Raw genomic sequence first — 13,331 nt, 5'->3', positions numbered from 1 at the left:
GGGGATCCTTTCTAGGTGTTAGCCTGATAGAAAGAACCTGCTCTGATACCAATTGATAGAAACTAAGAGTACACCAGACTGTATAGAGAACCTGGTTCTCTATCTGTTCCCACAGAATACACACACACACACACACACACACACACACACACACACAGCAGTAAGTAAACGACACAGTAGAATTTTACGTGGAAAATTTCCAACTCACGGATTAAAAATCACGATCTACCCTTGTAGGATTTCAACTTCACTACTGAGCAAACTTTAGATTACAACCTCTTGTAACCTAGGAATTAACTCCTTAATCCCTTACTAACTTGTCACAACTCTATTACAAGCCACTTTATAATAACTCTACTACAAAGACTTACAACTCGACTAAACCTAGCCAAGACACAAACACAGAGTTTGTGATTAAACAAAAGTTTCCTACACACTTGCTTCTAACCAAGCTAAATAGGAATTCCAAGTAAGAAGCTTTAACAAAGGTACAACACAACTAAGGACATGTGATAACTCGATGCAGGGAACTGGTCCTTGTTATCTAGTTCTTTGTTCTTGAAGCACTTGAGAATCGATTGCTGGATAGATGCACAGACTTGAGAGAAGGCTAGATTGATTCTTTGAAAATGTTCAAGTGATGTTTTGTCTTTGGCTTAATATTAATATAATATTGGCGACATCACTTGAATGATGCAAGCATGTTTGGTACAGGAGCATTCCCAATGAAGTTGACTGCTGTACTGATTTTCACTGCTGCGTTTGCAGGCAGCAATTTTATAACTGTTGGGGAGTTGACTGGTACGGTCTCCAAGGGAACTGATGTTCATTTGTTCCCTCTGTTGTTTCTATGACTCTGAAGAGTTGAACTATATCCCCGACTTTGAGACTTGTTGATCTTAAGTACTTGAGGATGTGTAACAGGTTCCTTATCTAGTTCCTAGCATTAAGTTTGTTAGATCATCAAAACATAGCAGGGATGCATAGAACCTATCAATAATCATTTTCTGATAATAAACGGGCATTTTTGGCCATTTTCCAAAATATTATTTGTGTATATTAAGTATTTTTTTTGTATATATAATATGCTAAATCCCCTTAACTTCTGTTTGCTTTCTTTTTATTTTTTGAATCACCTTCGTGAAAATCATGTTTTCGATATTATTTATTAATAGCACTTTTCAACCAAACACAACAATTGTTTATATCAGTTTTAGTATTTTTATCCAAATACAAATATTTGTTTATAGAATCAACTCAAATATACTTTGTATTTGTTAGTTACTTTCAATCCGCTAAACCAAAATAGGCTCTTGAATTGCTTTCGGTTTTTTAATATTTGGTTTGATGTGTTCCGAGTTGTTTGTACCATTTCACACTAACATTTGTTTCCACTTATTCCTCTTCAAGAAGTATACTGCCTTCACTCTAAGAGGTTTGCAATGAATTAAAACTCATTTAGAAAACATTTGGGGGCATCGGACCCGTAAACTTCTGTAAATTTTTTGTATATGTATGTGTATATTTCTTGAATACGAGTATATAAATAACTTGATATTCTGAAACCGGTTAAGCAGAATATGGTGTCTCGCGTTGAAATTCTGATTCCGCCTCTGATGGAACCAAATTTTGTTCAAGGACTAGACTTAAACCTTGTAACACAGTAAGAAGTTGAGCCATGTACAATGAGCTCTTAGCTAGCGTTTAGACATAGATTTGGTTGAAATTTGAAAATATGAGTTTTTGAAGATAAGATGAAAATTATTTTTTAAAGTTAAAATTGTATTTGGACATGCATTGTACTTGAAAAGAATTTAGAGTTTTGTGAGTAGAAAACTTCAAAAACTACTTTGAAGTTATTTTTGGGATTTGAAGATTTTATTTTCAAAATTTGCCAAAAAATGATAATAATTTATAAATTAACAAATATTTAAAAATAAAGTTAACAAAAATCTCTCTAATTTTATGGTCAAACGGGAGGTTATCTTGTTCATGTTCAAACTAGTAGAATAATAAGTTTCACAAGACCAGAGAAAGTTAAACTTATATTTTGGGTGGTCTAGTAATTGGAAATTTGGAACATAGATCCTTGGCTTGGACCAAATGTGCACGATCACAAATATGAAGTATGATAAAAACCAATCCACCTCACTTGTTTCGTCTTTACCCTCAAAAGATATTTTTGTTGTTATAAATATTTTTCTTTATCTTTAAAATATGTTAAATAATTAAAGAAAAAGGTAGGGGGTGGGTCACATGTCAGTGAGGGAAGGAGACTACTCTAAATATGTCAGATAAAATTTCAGAGATTTGTGTCAGATATTTGCCAGCTTTTCATGTGGGGCCCATTCATTTTCCCCTTGACCTTTTGTTCTTTTCTCTCTTTTTTTTTTTTTTAAAAAAAACAATATTTTCTTTATTCGGTTTAATTTATAGTGGAGGAAGAGGAAGACAGGCACGCGACTAGTATCTTAGATTAATCACGTGCCCACACGTGACTTATTTTTCCGAGGTCTTACCTTTTTTTCATACTTGTTAATTGTGTTTGGTATGTAAAGTCTAAACTCTAAACTTTGATGTTCAAATTGCTTAATTGCTTCTAAGACACTCGTACGTTTAGCTTTTATTGTTGTACTAATACCTCAATCCCCGAACAAGTTAAAACTATAATTTAAACTTATACTCCATGTTCTTGTATTTCTAAACTCAAACATAAGTTAGCGATAAAGTCGAGATGGAGATAAAGTTGCCGAGGGAAATCTTAGACTAACGTTAAAGTTATCTTCATGAAAGTAGCGATGAATACTTGTATTATAGTAACTTATCTTCGACTTTTACTCCCGATTACCGATGTAGTTTGCTTTGCTTACTGCCTTGTCTTTCACTAAATTAAAGCTTATACTTCATCAATGTTCTTATTGTATTTCACACTTTTCAAAACCTCGATCCAAGCCCTCGGTCTTAGATCAAATGGGGTGAATTTGCTCAAAAACTAAAGTCATTGGAGAAAAAGAATTAAAATGGAGGGAAAAGAGGATTTTAAAAAAGGAGGAAAATACGAAATAGCAACATTATATTATTGATGAGTTACTATTCCTCGAATGAAAATGCTTCTCCTGAGGAATATAAACTCTAGTTTTGTCATCATAATTAGAAGCGAATATAGTAAATTCACTAAATACGTAAAAATAACATATTACAAACTGAATAAATCGACATGGACTTTAGCCCATTTATTTTTGCATAACTTGAGCTCAGCTAAAATATGAGGACTATCTTCTAATTATGGGCTTTTTACTATGGATCATCATAAGGCCCATCATATCTTTTGTTTACTAGGAATGCCATATTTTTTGCTTCCTTCTGGCCCATATAGAATGGGCCCATTGAACATGTTGAAAATATCTTTTTGCTTATTCACCTTAAGTTAATTTTGGAAAAAAAGAAAAACTAACACTGAGTTAAATTACAGCTGAAGGAATAAAATTAATTGTCTCCTGGTTAAAACGATATTAAAACTGTACTTTATTTGCAAAAGTCACAAACTTTATTGATTCACTTCAAAGTCATTCAATTGCTAAAATTACTCTTCTATATGAAAGATCCGTTGAGATAAGACAGTGGTTTCATCAATATTGTTTACCATTATAATATTAACTCTCCCAATATCAGATTAGGAAAATAAATTTTGGACAAATTAATTCAAATCAGTTCAACCTTCAATGTTTTATCAGTCAGCTCTTTGTAATTTTGAAATTACAGATTCAAAATTTAATATTTATGAATTTTTTAGTAAGTTTTCACTGTACATTTATGCTTCGCCTTAAAAGTAAAGAATTCACCTTTTGTGCTTTAGGAACGATTGATGATTTTCTTTAAAAAAATAAATGTAGTCCGGTGCACTAAACTCTCGCTATGTGCGAGGTCCGGAAAATGGTCGGGCCACAAGGGTCTATCGTACTTAGTCTTACCCTTCATTTCTGCAAGTTGCTGTTTTTTCGACTCGAACCCGTGACCTCCTCTTCTTTAGAACAACTTTAATAAATTTGAAATATTTCAGACGTCATATAACGTCTAAGTACCTATCTACCTTAGCTAACTACTAGTTAATGGGGTCCAATTAAGATTTTTTTTCTTTATACGAACAAAAAGAGAAAAAAACAATGGAGTTTCTGTTTGAAAAAACAAATGAGCACAAATAGGTGAACTAAAGTATCAAAATTGTCGGATTATCCAGTTGAATCTGGTAGTTGGATTATTCTATTAATAAATGAACAAAAAGATATTAATTGATTTCAAGAAAGAAACAATAAAGTCTCAATCTGGATAAGTTTGCCCAAAAAAAAAAAACAGATTAATACTTGTCATTTTAACTACACGTCATTTCCAGAATTCAGAGTTGCTGTCTGCTGAGTTGAGACTATGACTTGTTATTAAATGTATTGAAGTCATGAATAATCATAACGGAATTTCATTTTACGCTAAAATTTTTATTTTGTGCCTCACACAACTGACACTAGTTGTATGAGGTATCTTTTTTGTCTTACAATTTTGTGGTCCCAGAATTTTGTGAGCTCATATGTGTAAGATATGAGTCTACAATTGTGTGAGATAAAAAAAGCCTCACACAATTAATATCAATTGTGTGAGTCACACCATAAAATCACGCCTAATAAAATATTTTATTTTGAAAAGGATTGTGTGAAATTGTATGGTCAATGTATCATATAAGGTTTTCATCTCCTATCACTTAGAACTTGAATAGAAGAAAATGACCAACAAAAAATTCTGATATTCTGTTATAGGTTATTTAAATTACTTTTATTAAAAAATCATATGACTAAAATAATATCTATAATAAACCACAAAACAAAATCTAAGTATCAAGCAACATCGGCTAAACAAGAACTCGACATCATTAGCTAAGGTGTAACAATATTTGTGTGGCTATAAGTTTTATTGGGAGTTTAAAAATATATATATTTTTAAATTTGTAGTCATAAATATTCAACAATATTTATGTGGTTATAAGACTTCTGAAATTATAATCTTAAATAATGGAAATAAGAGCATGTTACTAAAGATAAAATGAAAATTTTAAGTTTAACTGTTTTCAAATTTCGAAAGCCAACATTTTTTTTTTGAAAAGAACTAAAAAAAATATTGTCATACAGTCAAACATCTCTATAGCAACCTCGTTTGTTCCGAATATTTTTGGATGTTATAATGAAGTGCTGTTATAGAGAACATATATTATAACATAACATGAAAATTGGTTCCGGAAAAAACATACCTTTTATAGTGAAGTGTTGTTATACAGTCAGACCTCTCTATAACAGCGTCCCTATATAACAACACTTCACCATGCTTTTTCCAGAACTAATTTTCATGTTATGTTATAATATATGTTCTCTATAACAATACTTCGCTATAACATCCAAAAATATTCGGAATAAACGAGCCTGTTATAGAAAAGTTTGACTGTATATGGATGCTGTTATATAGAGTTCTATCCGTAAAAACTAGAACATAAGGAGAGTACATTATTATCCAAAAGCAATATTAGGTAAATAATCTAAATGCATAATTTCTCTTCAAAACTGTTTCTCAAAAACCTGTTGAAATTAAAACGCCGCATCTTTAGATTATGTGAAATCATGTCAAACTCGCAATTCAAATCCCGAAGGGGCTATTTTCTACTTAAATTGAGGTCTTTTATTGATTGGAAAAGACACCAATAAAAGAAGGAGAAATAAGAAAAATAGTGCTATCTGCTTATCAAAATAAAAAAACCAACAAAAATGTTCTGTTAAAGAAATTATTGAATCCCAATAATTAATGTTCCTTTTATTTTCTTTTCTTTTTAGCTAATAATTGGAGTTAGGCCGCGAATCCAAGAAAAACAGTTGGTTAACTACCTTCAAGCTTGGATTACTTTTTTATTTGAGAAACACAATTTAGCACTTAAAATACTAATCATATACTATACATGTTGGCCGGGCATGACAGATCAAATGATTGAAGATAAAAGTCTTGAAATGAAATCCAAATCTTAGAAGAAATATTACAAATAAAACAAGTCATAGTATTTTGTGAACATATTTAAATGAAGGATAAATAATATTTAAATTTATGACAAACGAATTAGTCGTGAAGTACTCATATATCCTCATTTCTTTCATATAGAGTCTAACATTTTAAATTCAGATTGGCTCAGAGAATTACCGTCGTTATTTAGTTTTTCGTTTTGCCAACAAGAAGTCATTCCGTTTCTGCTTGAGCAGAGGCGAACTCATAATTTGACAGTCGCGAGGTCACTATGACATTCAATATAAATTTATCACTGTTTAGAAAGATTAGTACGGAGACCTATACTAAAATGTAACTATTTCTTGAAGACATTTTCAAGTATGCATAGAGTTCTTAACGAAGTTTTCATGTACGCCTGACCCCTCTCCCTGTAGAGTGCGTCCGCCTCTGTGCTTGAGGGAGGGAATTAGCATTCCATCCTTTTTCATTTACATCCAATTTATGAATTATATTTCTTTATTTTCATATTTAGCAATTTTAGAATTTTCTTAATAACACTTTTATGAATTCCCCTTCCCTATGAAGTAATTTTCAAAAGGAAAAAAAAAATGATTAGTTTTTGCACAAACAATGACATTACGATTTCAAAGTATATATATTACACGAGCAGGCAATTGATTAGGACGCGAAATTGATTGCTATTACGTGCATTGATCATCCTTGAATCTTGAAAAGGTCAAGTGGAGGAAATGGTCCCAATTATAAAGAAAAAAGATTAAGCACTATCAACTTTATATTTATATCATTTTAAAATATGTAAAGTACAGCTTGACCTAATCATACCCAACTAACAAGTAAAATAAAGTGTTAGTAATTTTTATATTTTAAAATGATAAAGAAAAAAATGGGAGTATTAAAAAATATTTTGGAAATAATATGTGTATATTTAATGACAAAGAGAGATTCTTCTTTAAAAATCAAAACTGGAAAGTTGGTCATATTTGTTAAAAAAGTAAGCTAAGACTTTAAATCTTTCCCTTGTTAGACTCTTCTTTCTTAAGGCTTCTTTTTTAATTCATTTATATTTATCTTTTATTTTTTGTTTTTTCCTATTAGTGTTGGCGAGTCATGCCACCCTTCTGCAACTCTACACCAAACTTTTTTCTTAATTAAGATGTTATTGATTCTATACTAAATAACTTTTAGTAATTAAACAGAATTTAGCATTCTTAAGCTTTTATGCTTCATGAGTTATTCTAAATCTTGAAGAAAAAAAAATATTGTGGTACGATATAGAGTTTATATATATATATATATATATATATATATATATATATATATATATATATATATATATATATATATATATATTGTGTGTACAAGAGTTTATATATGTGTGTGTGTGTGAGAGAGAAACAAAATGGGAAATAAAATTTTTTGAGCTGTGAAATTGTTCAGGCAGGGTCTGGGGAAAGGTCGCACCCTAAGGGAGTGTGATGTAGACAGCCTACCATGATACAAGTATCAGTAGCTGATTGAACGGGTCGAACTAACAAATAATAATGACTTCTTATTGTTCTCGAGTTTTTCTGCACTTAGACTTCAACTCGTGGATTTTGACTATCTATGGTAAAGAAGAATGATTTCTTGACCCTTTAATTAATTAAATTATTTATTGTTTGCGGTCTGAGTGACGCGGTAAGAGCAAATCCATCCATACATGCAACAGTGAAGACATCAACAATTTACATTTTAACAACATTTTATAACGACTAGTCGCGAAATCATCAAGATATGCATTTGTTTTTTTTTTCTTGTCAAGAGTCAATTTATAGAACTCTTAATTTAAAAATCTAGATCATTTCGAGTAGAAACTATTTCAACATTTAATTATTTCTCCTTTTGTTTCGGAACTCTGATTCATTGATCAGAATAAGAATGTGTTGTTGATTTTTTTGAAATATATATATATATATATATATAAATACTTGAACACCGAAAAGTGGAAGAATAAATTTCGAAAAATTAGCTTTTGAAAAATAATAAGGTAAGAGATTGTGTTTTAACGCTTATTTTGCTCAGAAAGCCAATTGCATATTTATATATCAATAGGATAATTGCGATACTTTAGTCCTCCATCAAAAGATTTTGGTTCAAACTCTGGAATAAAGAACCTCTTAGAAGGTTATTGCTTCACTTTTTAGAGAGGTTATACTATATGAATCAAAATTAGTCCAAGCCGGAATAAGATAAGAAAACGCGAAACGTTCTCTTACTTTCCCAACTTGTTGTTTCTAAAGACTGCCCTCTCTCGGCTGGATCTTGGTCCGGCCAAATTAGTCCGATCAACGAGTTATAATAGTACTAAATACTTTATTAAAAAGAAAGAAAATGAAGACAGTTGGAATTATATGCATGAAGTAACTTTAAAAAAAATTCGTCAAATGGGACCTTATTTGCAAAAGTCTTGCAAAGATAGAGTAATCAAGTGCAAATGTCAGGCTGTTCATCTTTTTGGCATGCAACAACATTACTTACGTTACAATTTGCCTAAGCAAAAGAGGGAAAAGAGAACTAGCAATAAAAATATTGTTGTAGTTTCCATAATGTTAATTAAACTATAAAACTGTGTTCTGGTAAAGGTAGTTAAAAGGGAATTATGTTAAATCTCCAAGTTGAATTTAATATCAAATGAGTATTGCGATTGTAAGTTGAGAGGAGAGCAAATTGAGAGCAATCGAAAAGAGGATTTCATACAGCTTAATGCTAACTTTCTAACCTCTAAGTAATATAGAAGTACACATTAATAACAAACTAACTAATTCTAGTTACAACTTAACTAGATTACTAAAAAGGTTAACTTAATACAAGGGAGGTAAACTCGTCTGAGTAATATAATTAATACTATCATATATGAGACTTCACAATGCGAATTCGAATTAGTTAGACCTTAAAACAGATATCGAACATCAAATGAAAAAGATATTAGCTAATTACTAAAGAAAATGAGTAGACACAAGCTTTGAGATTGACAATAAAATCAGCAAAGTGATGAAATTCTTGTCCATGCTTCTTTTATGAATGAATAGTTGCCTTGTTGGTGGTTGAAAGAAATAACCCCAATACGTATTCATTCAATCGTTTAAACTATAAATAATATGCAAATGTATAATTATAATTCATATTATGAAAAATAACAATGAATCCAACTAACTATTTACGTAAAGATTTCTTTTTTGTTTTTTCGTTTTCATTTGAAATTTGATATTTGCTTTGGCTCCAATTGTTTTGAATTCGTATAGTGTATGACCTACAAAAGAGGTCGCATAGACAAAAGTGGGTTGTTGTAGTGTTGAGTAGCTTCCACTTCCAACTAAGAGGTTGTGAGTTCGAGTCATCCTAAGAGTAAGGTGAGAGTTCTTGAATGGAGGGAACCGATGGTATATCGGAAACAGTCTCTCTGATCCAGGGTAGAATTAAAGTCTGCGTACACACTACCCTCCCCAGACCTCACTAGTGGAATTATACTGGGTTGTTGTTGTTGTATAACCTACTAAATGAAAAAAACACTCTCTATCATTATTTTTTGTATTTTTAAGGGTCGAACAGAAAACCTATGATTAAGAGTGAAACGAGTTATGTATACTACCACAATTCTTTTGATGGTGTAAAATCACATTTCTTTACTTATAAAATCACCACTAGTATTTTAACTATTTATACTTTTCACCCTCTTTTGTGGGTCACACAAGAAAAAATTTAAAAAGATATTGAAATGTGCCCTTTGTATTTGTACATAAGCACAACCCTGCAACAGTAGAGCAGAAAAAAAGGGTCCATTCCAATCATAACCAAAGCAAAAAGAAAAAGATAGTGTAGACACAAAACAGAGAAAAGAGAAAGAACTGAAGAAACCAGAAGAGTAAAATTTTGGTAAAGAAAAAAAAAATGCAGAATCAGCAACAACAACAGCTACAAACACTGATGCAATCAACGAGTCAAATTTCAGGGAGTTTGAGTTTTAATGGTACATTAACAAAAGAAGATGAAGAAATGTCTAAATCTGCACTTTCAACTTTCAAAGCTAAAGAAGAAGAAATTGAGAAAAAGAAACTTGAAGTTAAAGAGAAAGTTCAAGCTCAGTTGGGTCGTATTGAAGAAGAAACTCGCCGTTTGGCCATTATTCGCGAGGTTTGTTTTCCCTTCTTTTTTTTTGGCTTAAGCATTTAATTTTCTGAATATAAATTTTTTCTTTTTGTAGTATAAGGTTTTGATTTTTAGCCTAAGAACTTGAAATAACTTTATTTGTTTTGGGTTTTAGGAATTTTTGACATATTCCGGTGAAAATTAGAAAATTAGGGCAAAGGTATTGCTAGTTTAATTGAAAATTATTGTGTTAGTTTGTGCGAAAAAATGAGAAATTTAACTTACCATAAATTTTGAACAAAAACAGAAGGATTAATTATTTGGAACACATATTTGTTTCTTTATTTCAACAAAATCTAGATTTGCATTTCTGTCCTCTTTTCCCCTTTTACTTTCTGGGATTTTCCTACTTTTTTTTGAGCCAAAAGAACTCTGATCTGTATTATTTCCCTCTTTAAGTTAGTTTTTTCAGCATATTATTGTGTTTGAAACCTGTACTATACTACACAATTTGATAAATCTGGGAGGTTAAAATTGGTACAAAATGTGTATAAATTTTTGGCAATTTCAACTGTTGGAAATGGTAGCTCTGATGAGTAATTAATAGGAAAAAAGGATTTTTTTTTAGTTTTGTTCAAAATTTATACAATACATGTATATATATAACATTAAATTACAAATAAATTATCAGGAATTAGAAGCATTAGCAGATCCAATGAAGAAAGAAGTTTCAACGGTCAGAAAGAGGATTGATGCAGTCAACAAAGAGTTAAAACCTCTGGGACAAACTTGCCAGAAGAAGGTATCAAATATATTTCCCACTGCTTTCTTCAATTTACACTCACTAATTTTGTGTACTATATCTATGCCATGAATTTTTTGTCTCAATATTTCGTTAAACTGTTTATTTGTTCATTTTTTTGGGGCAGGTCAGGTTGGCTGGGTGATTATTTTTGTAAATAATATATATTGTTATAAGGAATCAATACTGATAATTAGGGGTGTTTATGGAAAACCGAAAAATTGAAGCAAACTGAAAACCGAATCAAACTGACAAAAAACCCAATAACTTTTTGGTTTTGAATTTTAGAAACTGACCAAAATTGGTTTTATTTTGGTTTTAAGCAAAAAATAGCTGAAAATTCGAACCAAACCAACTATAAAAATACCAATTGACAAAATATGTATATTGTTAAAATATGTATATTATTATATAAGTTAATTTTTTTTATATGATACATATTAATCGTTTGTCCCCGGACTCCACTTGTGGGAATAACTGGGTTGTTGTACATATTAATCGTTTGACTCTTGGTTTGTAGTCTAGTTGCTTCTCGTTATAGTAATCTAGTTCTTTGCCTTTACATTCTAGTTTGATCGATAGTTCCAAGAATCAATATTTCATGTTAAAAATAACTTGTCTTAAATTGAGTCATTAAATTTTATTTACTATTTAATTCAATTACTATCAAAATATCTTGGTATATGACATATTTACTCAAAGAGTAATTGGTTTGATATGTTGGAATATGGTATTCGGAAAATGTCTTTGGTAGTGTATGTCTCATATTCAAGAAAAAAATGACAAAAATCGAATCGATAAAAAACCGACTTAATTGGTCTGGTTTGGTTTTGATATTTGAAAAATTGACTTAATTGATTTGGTTTATTTTTAGGGGTAAACCAATATGAACCTAACTATGAACACCCTTACTGATAATACTTCATCTCAATTTAGTTAACTGCTGAGATGGGATTTAATACTTACTACTAATAATATTTTGATGAATTATTTGACAATGGCCATTTCAATATGTGACTACAGGAAAGAGAATACAAAGAAGCTCTTGAGGCCTTCAATGAAAAACATAAGGAAAAAGTACAGCTTATATCAAGATTGATGGAGGTAAATATATATTTACTGCATTTATTGATTTCCCTGTTCCAAATAATTTTCTCTGTGTATTTAAAACTCTTTTCGATGTGTCTAATCTGTGTATGTATGTTTTTATAGCTGGTGGGCGAAAGCGAGAAAATGAGGATGAAGAAGTTGGAAGAGCTGAGCAAGAGTATAGAAACGATTCAATGAAAAATTACCTTAAAAAAAGCTCAGTGGCTAATTAGGTTTGTGTGATATAATTTAAGATAATCGATATTTCTATTTATATATTGGCTGTTTTTCAGTGTTGGTTGGATTTATTCAATTTTTCCTGTTTTTGTTGTTTTTCTGTTCATTTTTAGCCTTTGAAGGAAGATTGATCATCAGTTTCTAATTTTAGGTTTTGTAAACAAGTTTGTAACTAAAACAGGTCTTAAGCTGTGGATTCTTTTCTATTCTGTCTTTTGATATGTCTCTTGTAGTTGGTGAAATTGTATACTGTGAAGAACAGTTAACTTCCTTACCAAATCCCTTGTATTTGTCAAATCTGTTTTGAATACGCTTTCTCTTGAGGAAATTATACAAGGTACATATAAAGTCTGCGTATATCTCATCCTTTTTATATCTCACTTGTGAGATCATATTGGGTTTGTTATTACTGTTTTATTCAGACCTTCGTTCCATTTTCAATTTATATCAAGTAGTTTGACTCGAAACATTGTTAAAGAAAGAAACGATGACTTTTGAAGTTTGTGGTGTTTAGTTGGTTGGCTAGAGTATGTCTGGAATCAAGCTCTGATTCTTCCTTGTTGGCTTAAGTGTTTTTATCAAGTGTTTGTATTGGCTATTACTATCTTGTTTCTTTTGCTTTGGTTTTTTTACTATCTTGTTGTTATATTTGTTGTTACTATTTTCTTTTCATCTTTTTTTTTTTGGGTAAGGTAACTTCCCTTTTCAGGTCTTATTCGTGGGATTGCACTGAGTTTGTTTGTTATTGTATTTGTGGACATGAAGAGCAAAATTTATTTGACTCTTAAGATTATGTTATATAGTTTTGACTGAAGTATTGTTACGTAGTTGTGGATTTTCAAATGATCTATTTATATAGAAAGTTCAACAAAGATTGGACTTTTAAATTGAGTGGTTGACAGTAAAAAAAGAAGATATCTAAGACAGAAGTAGCCAACGGAAACTATCAACTTTCAACTAGAAATGAATTTAGTACGTTCATTTGAATGCTTGTGATGTCACTTGGATTAGGTAACGGTCCACTTCC

At 30.7% G+C, this 13,331-nt stretch overlaps 1 protein-coding gene across 1 annotated transcript; it reads left to right on the top strand.

The window, feature by feature from the left end:
* Positions 1-9,850: 9,850 nt before the first annotated feature.
* Positions 9,851-12,521, top strand: LOC104119140 (uncharacterized). The gene is made up of 4 exons (XM_009630562.4): positions 9,851-10,221; positions 10,868-10,978; positions 12,002-12,082; positions 12,191-12,521. Exons 1-4 carry the CDS (start codon positions 9,979-9,981, stop codon positions 12,263-12,265), a joined length of 510 nt encoding a protein of 169 aa, XP_009628857.1. The 5' UTR covers positions 9,851-9,978; the 3' UTR covers positions 12,266-12,521.
* The last annotated feature ends 810 nt before the right edge of the window (positions 12,522-13,331 follow it).

This window comes from Nicotiana tomentosiformis, chromosome 7 (assembly GCF_000390325.3).
Source record: "Nicotiana tomentosiformis chromosome 7, ASM39032v3, whole genome shotgun sequence".
NCBI lineage: Eukaryota > Viridiplantae > Streptophyta > Magnoliopsida > Solanales > Solanaceae > Nicotiana > Nicotiana tomentosiformis.
This window is presented reverse-complemented; position numbering and strand designations above follow the sequence as displayed.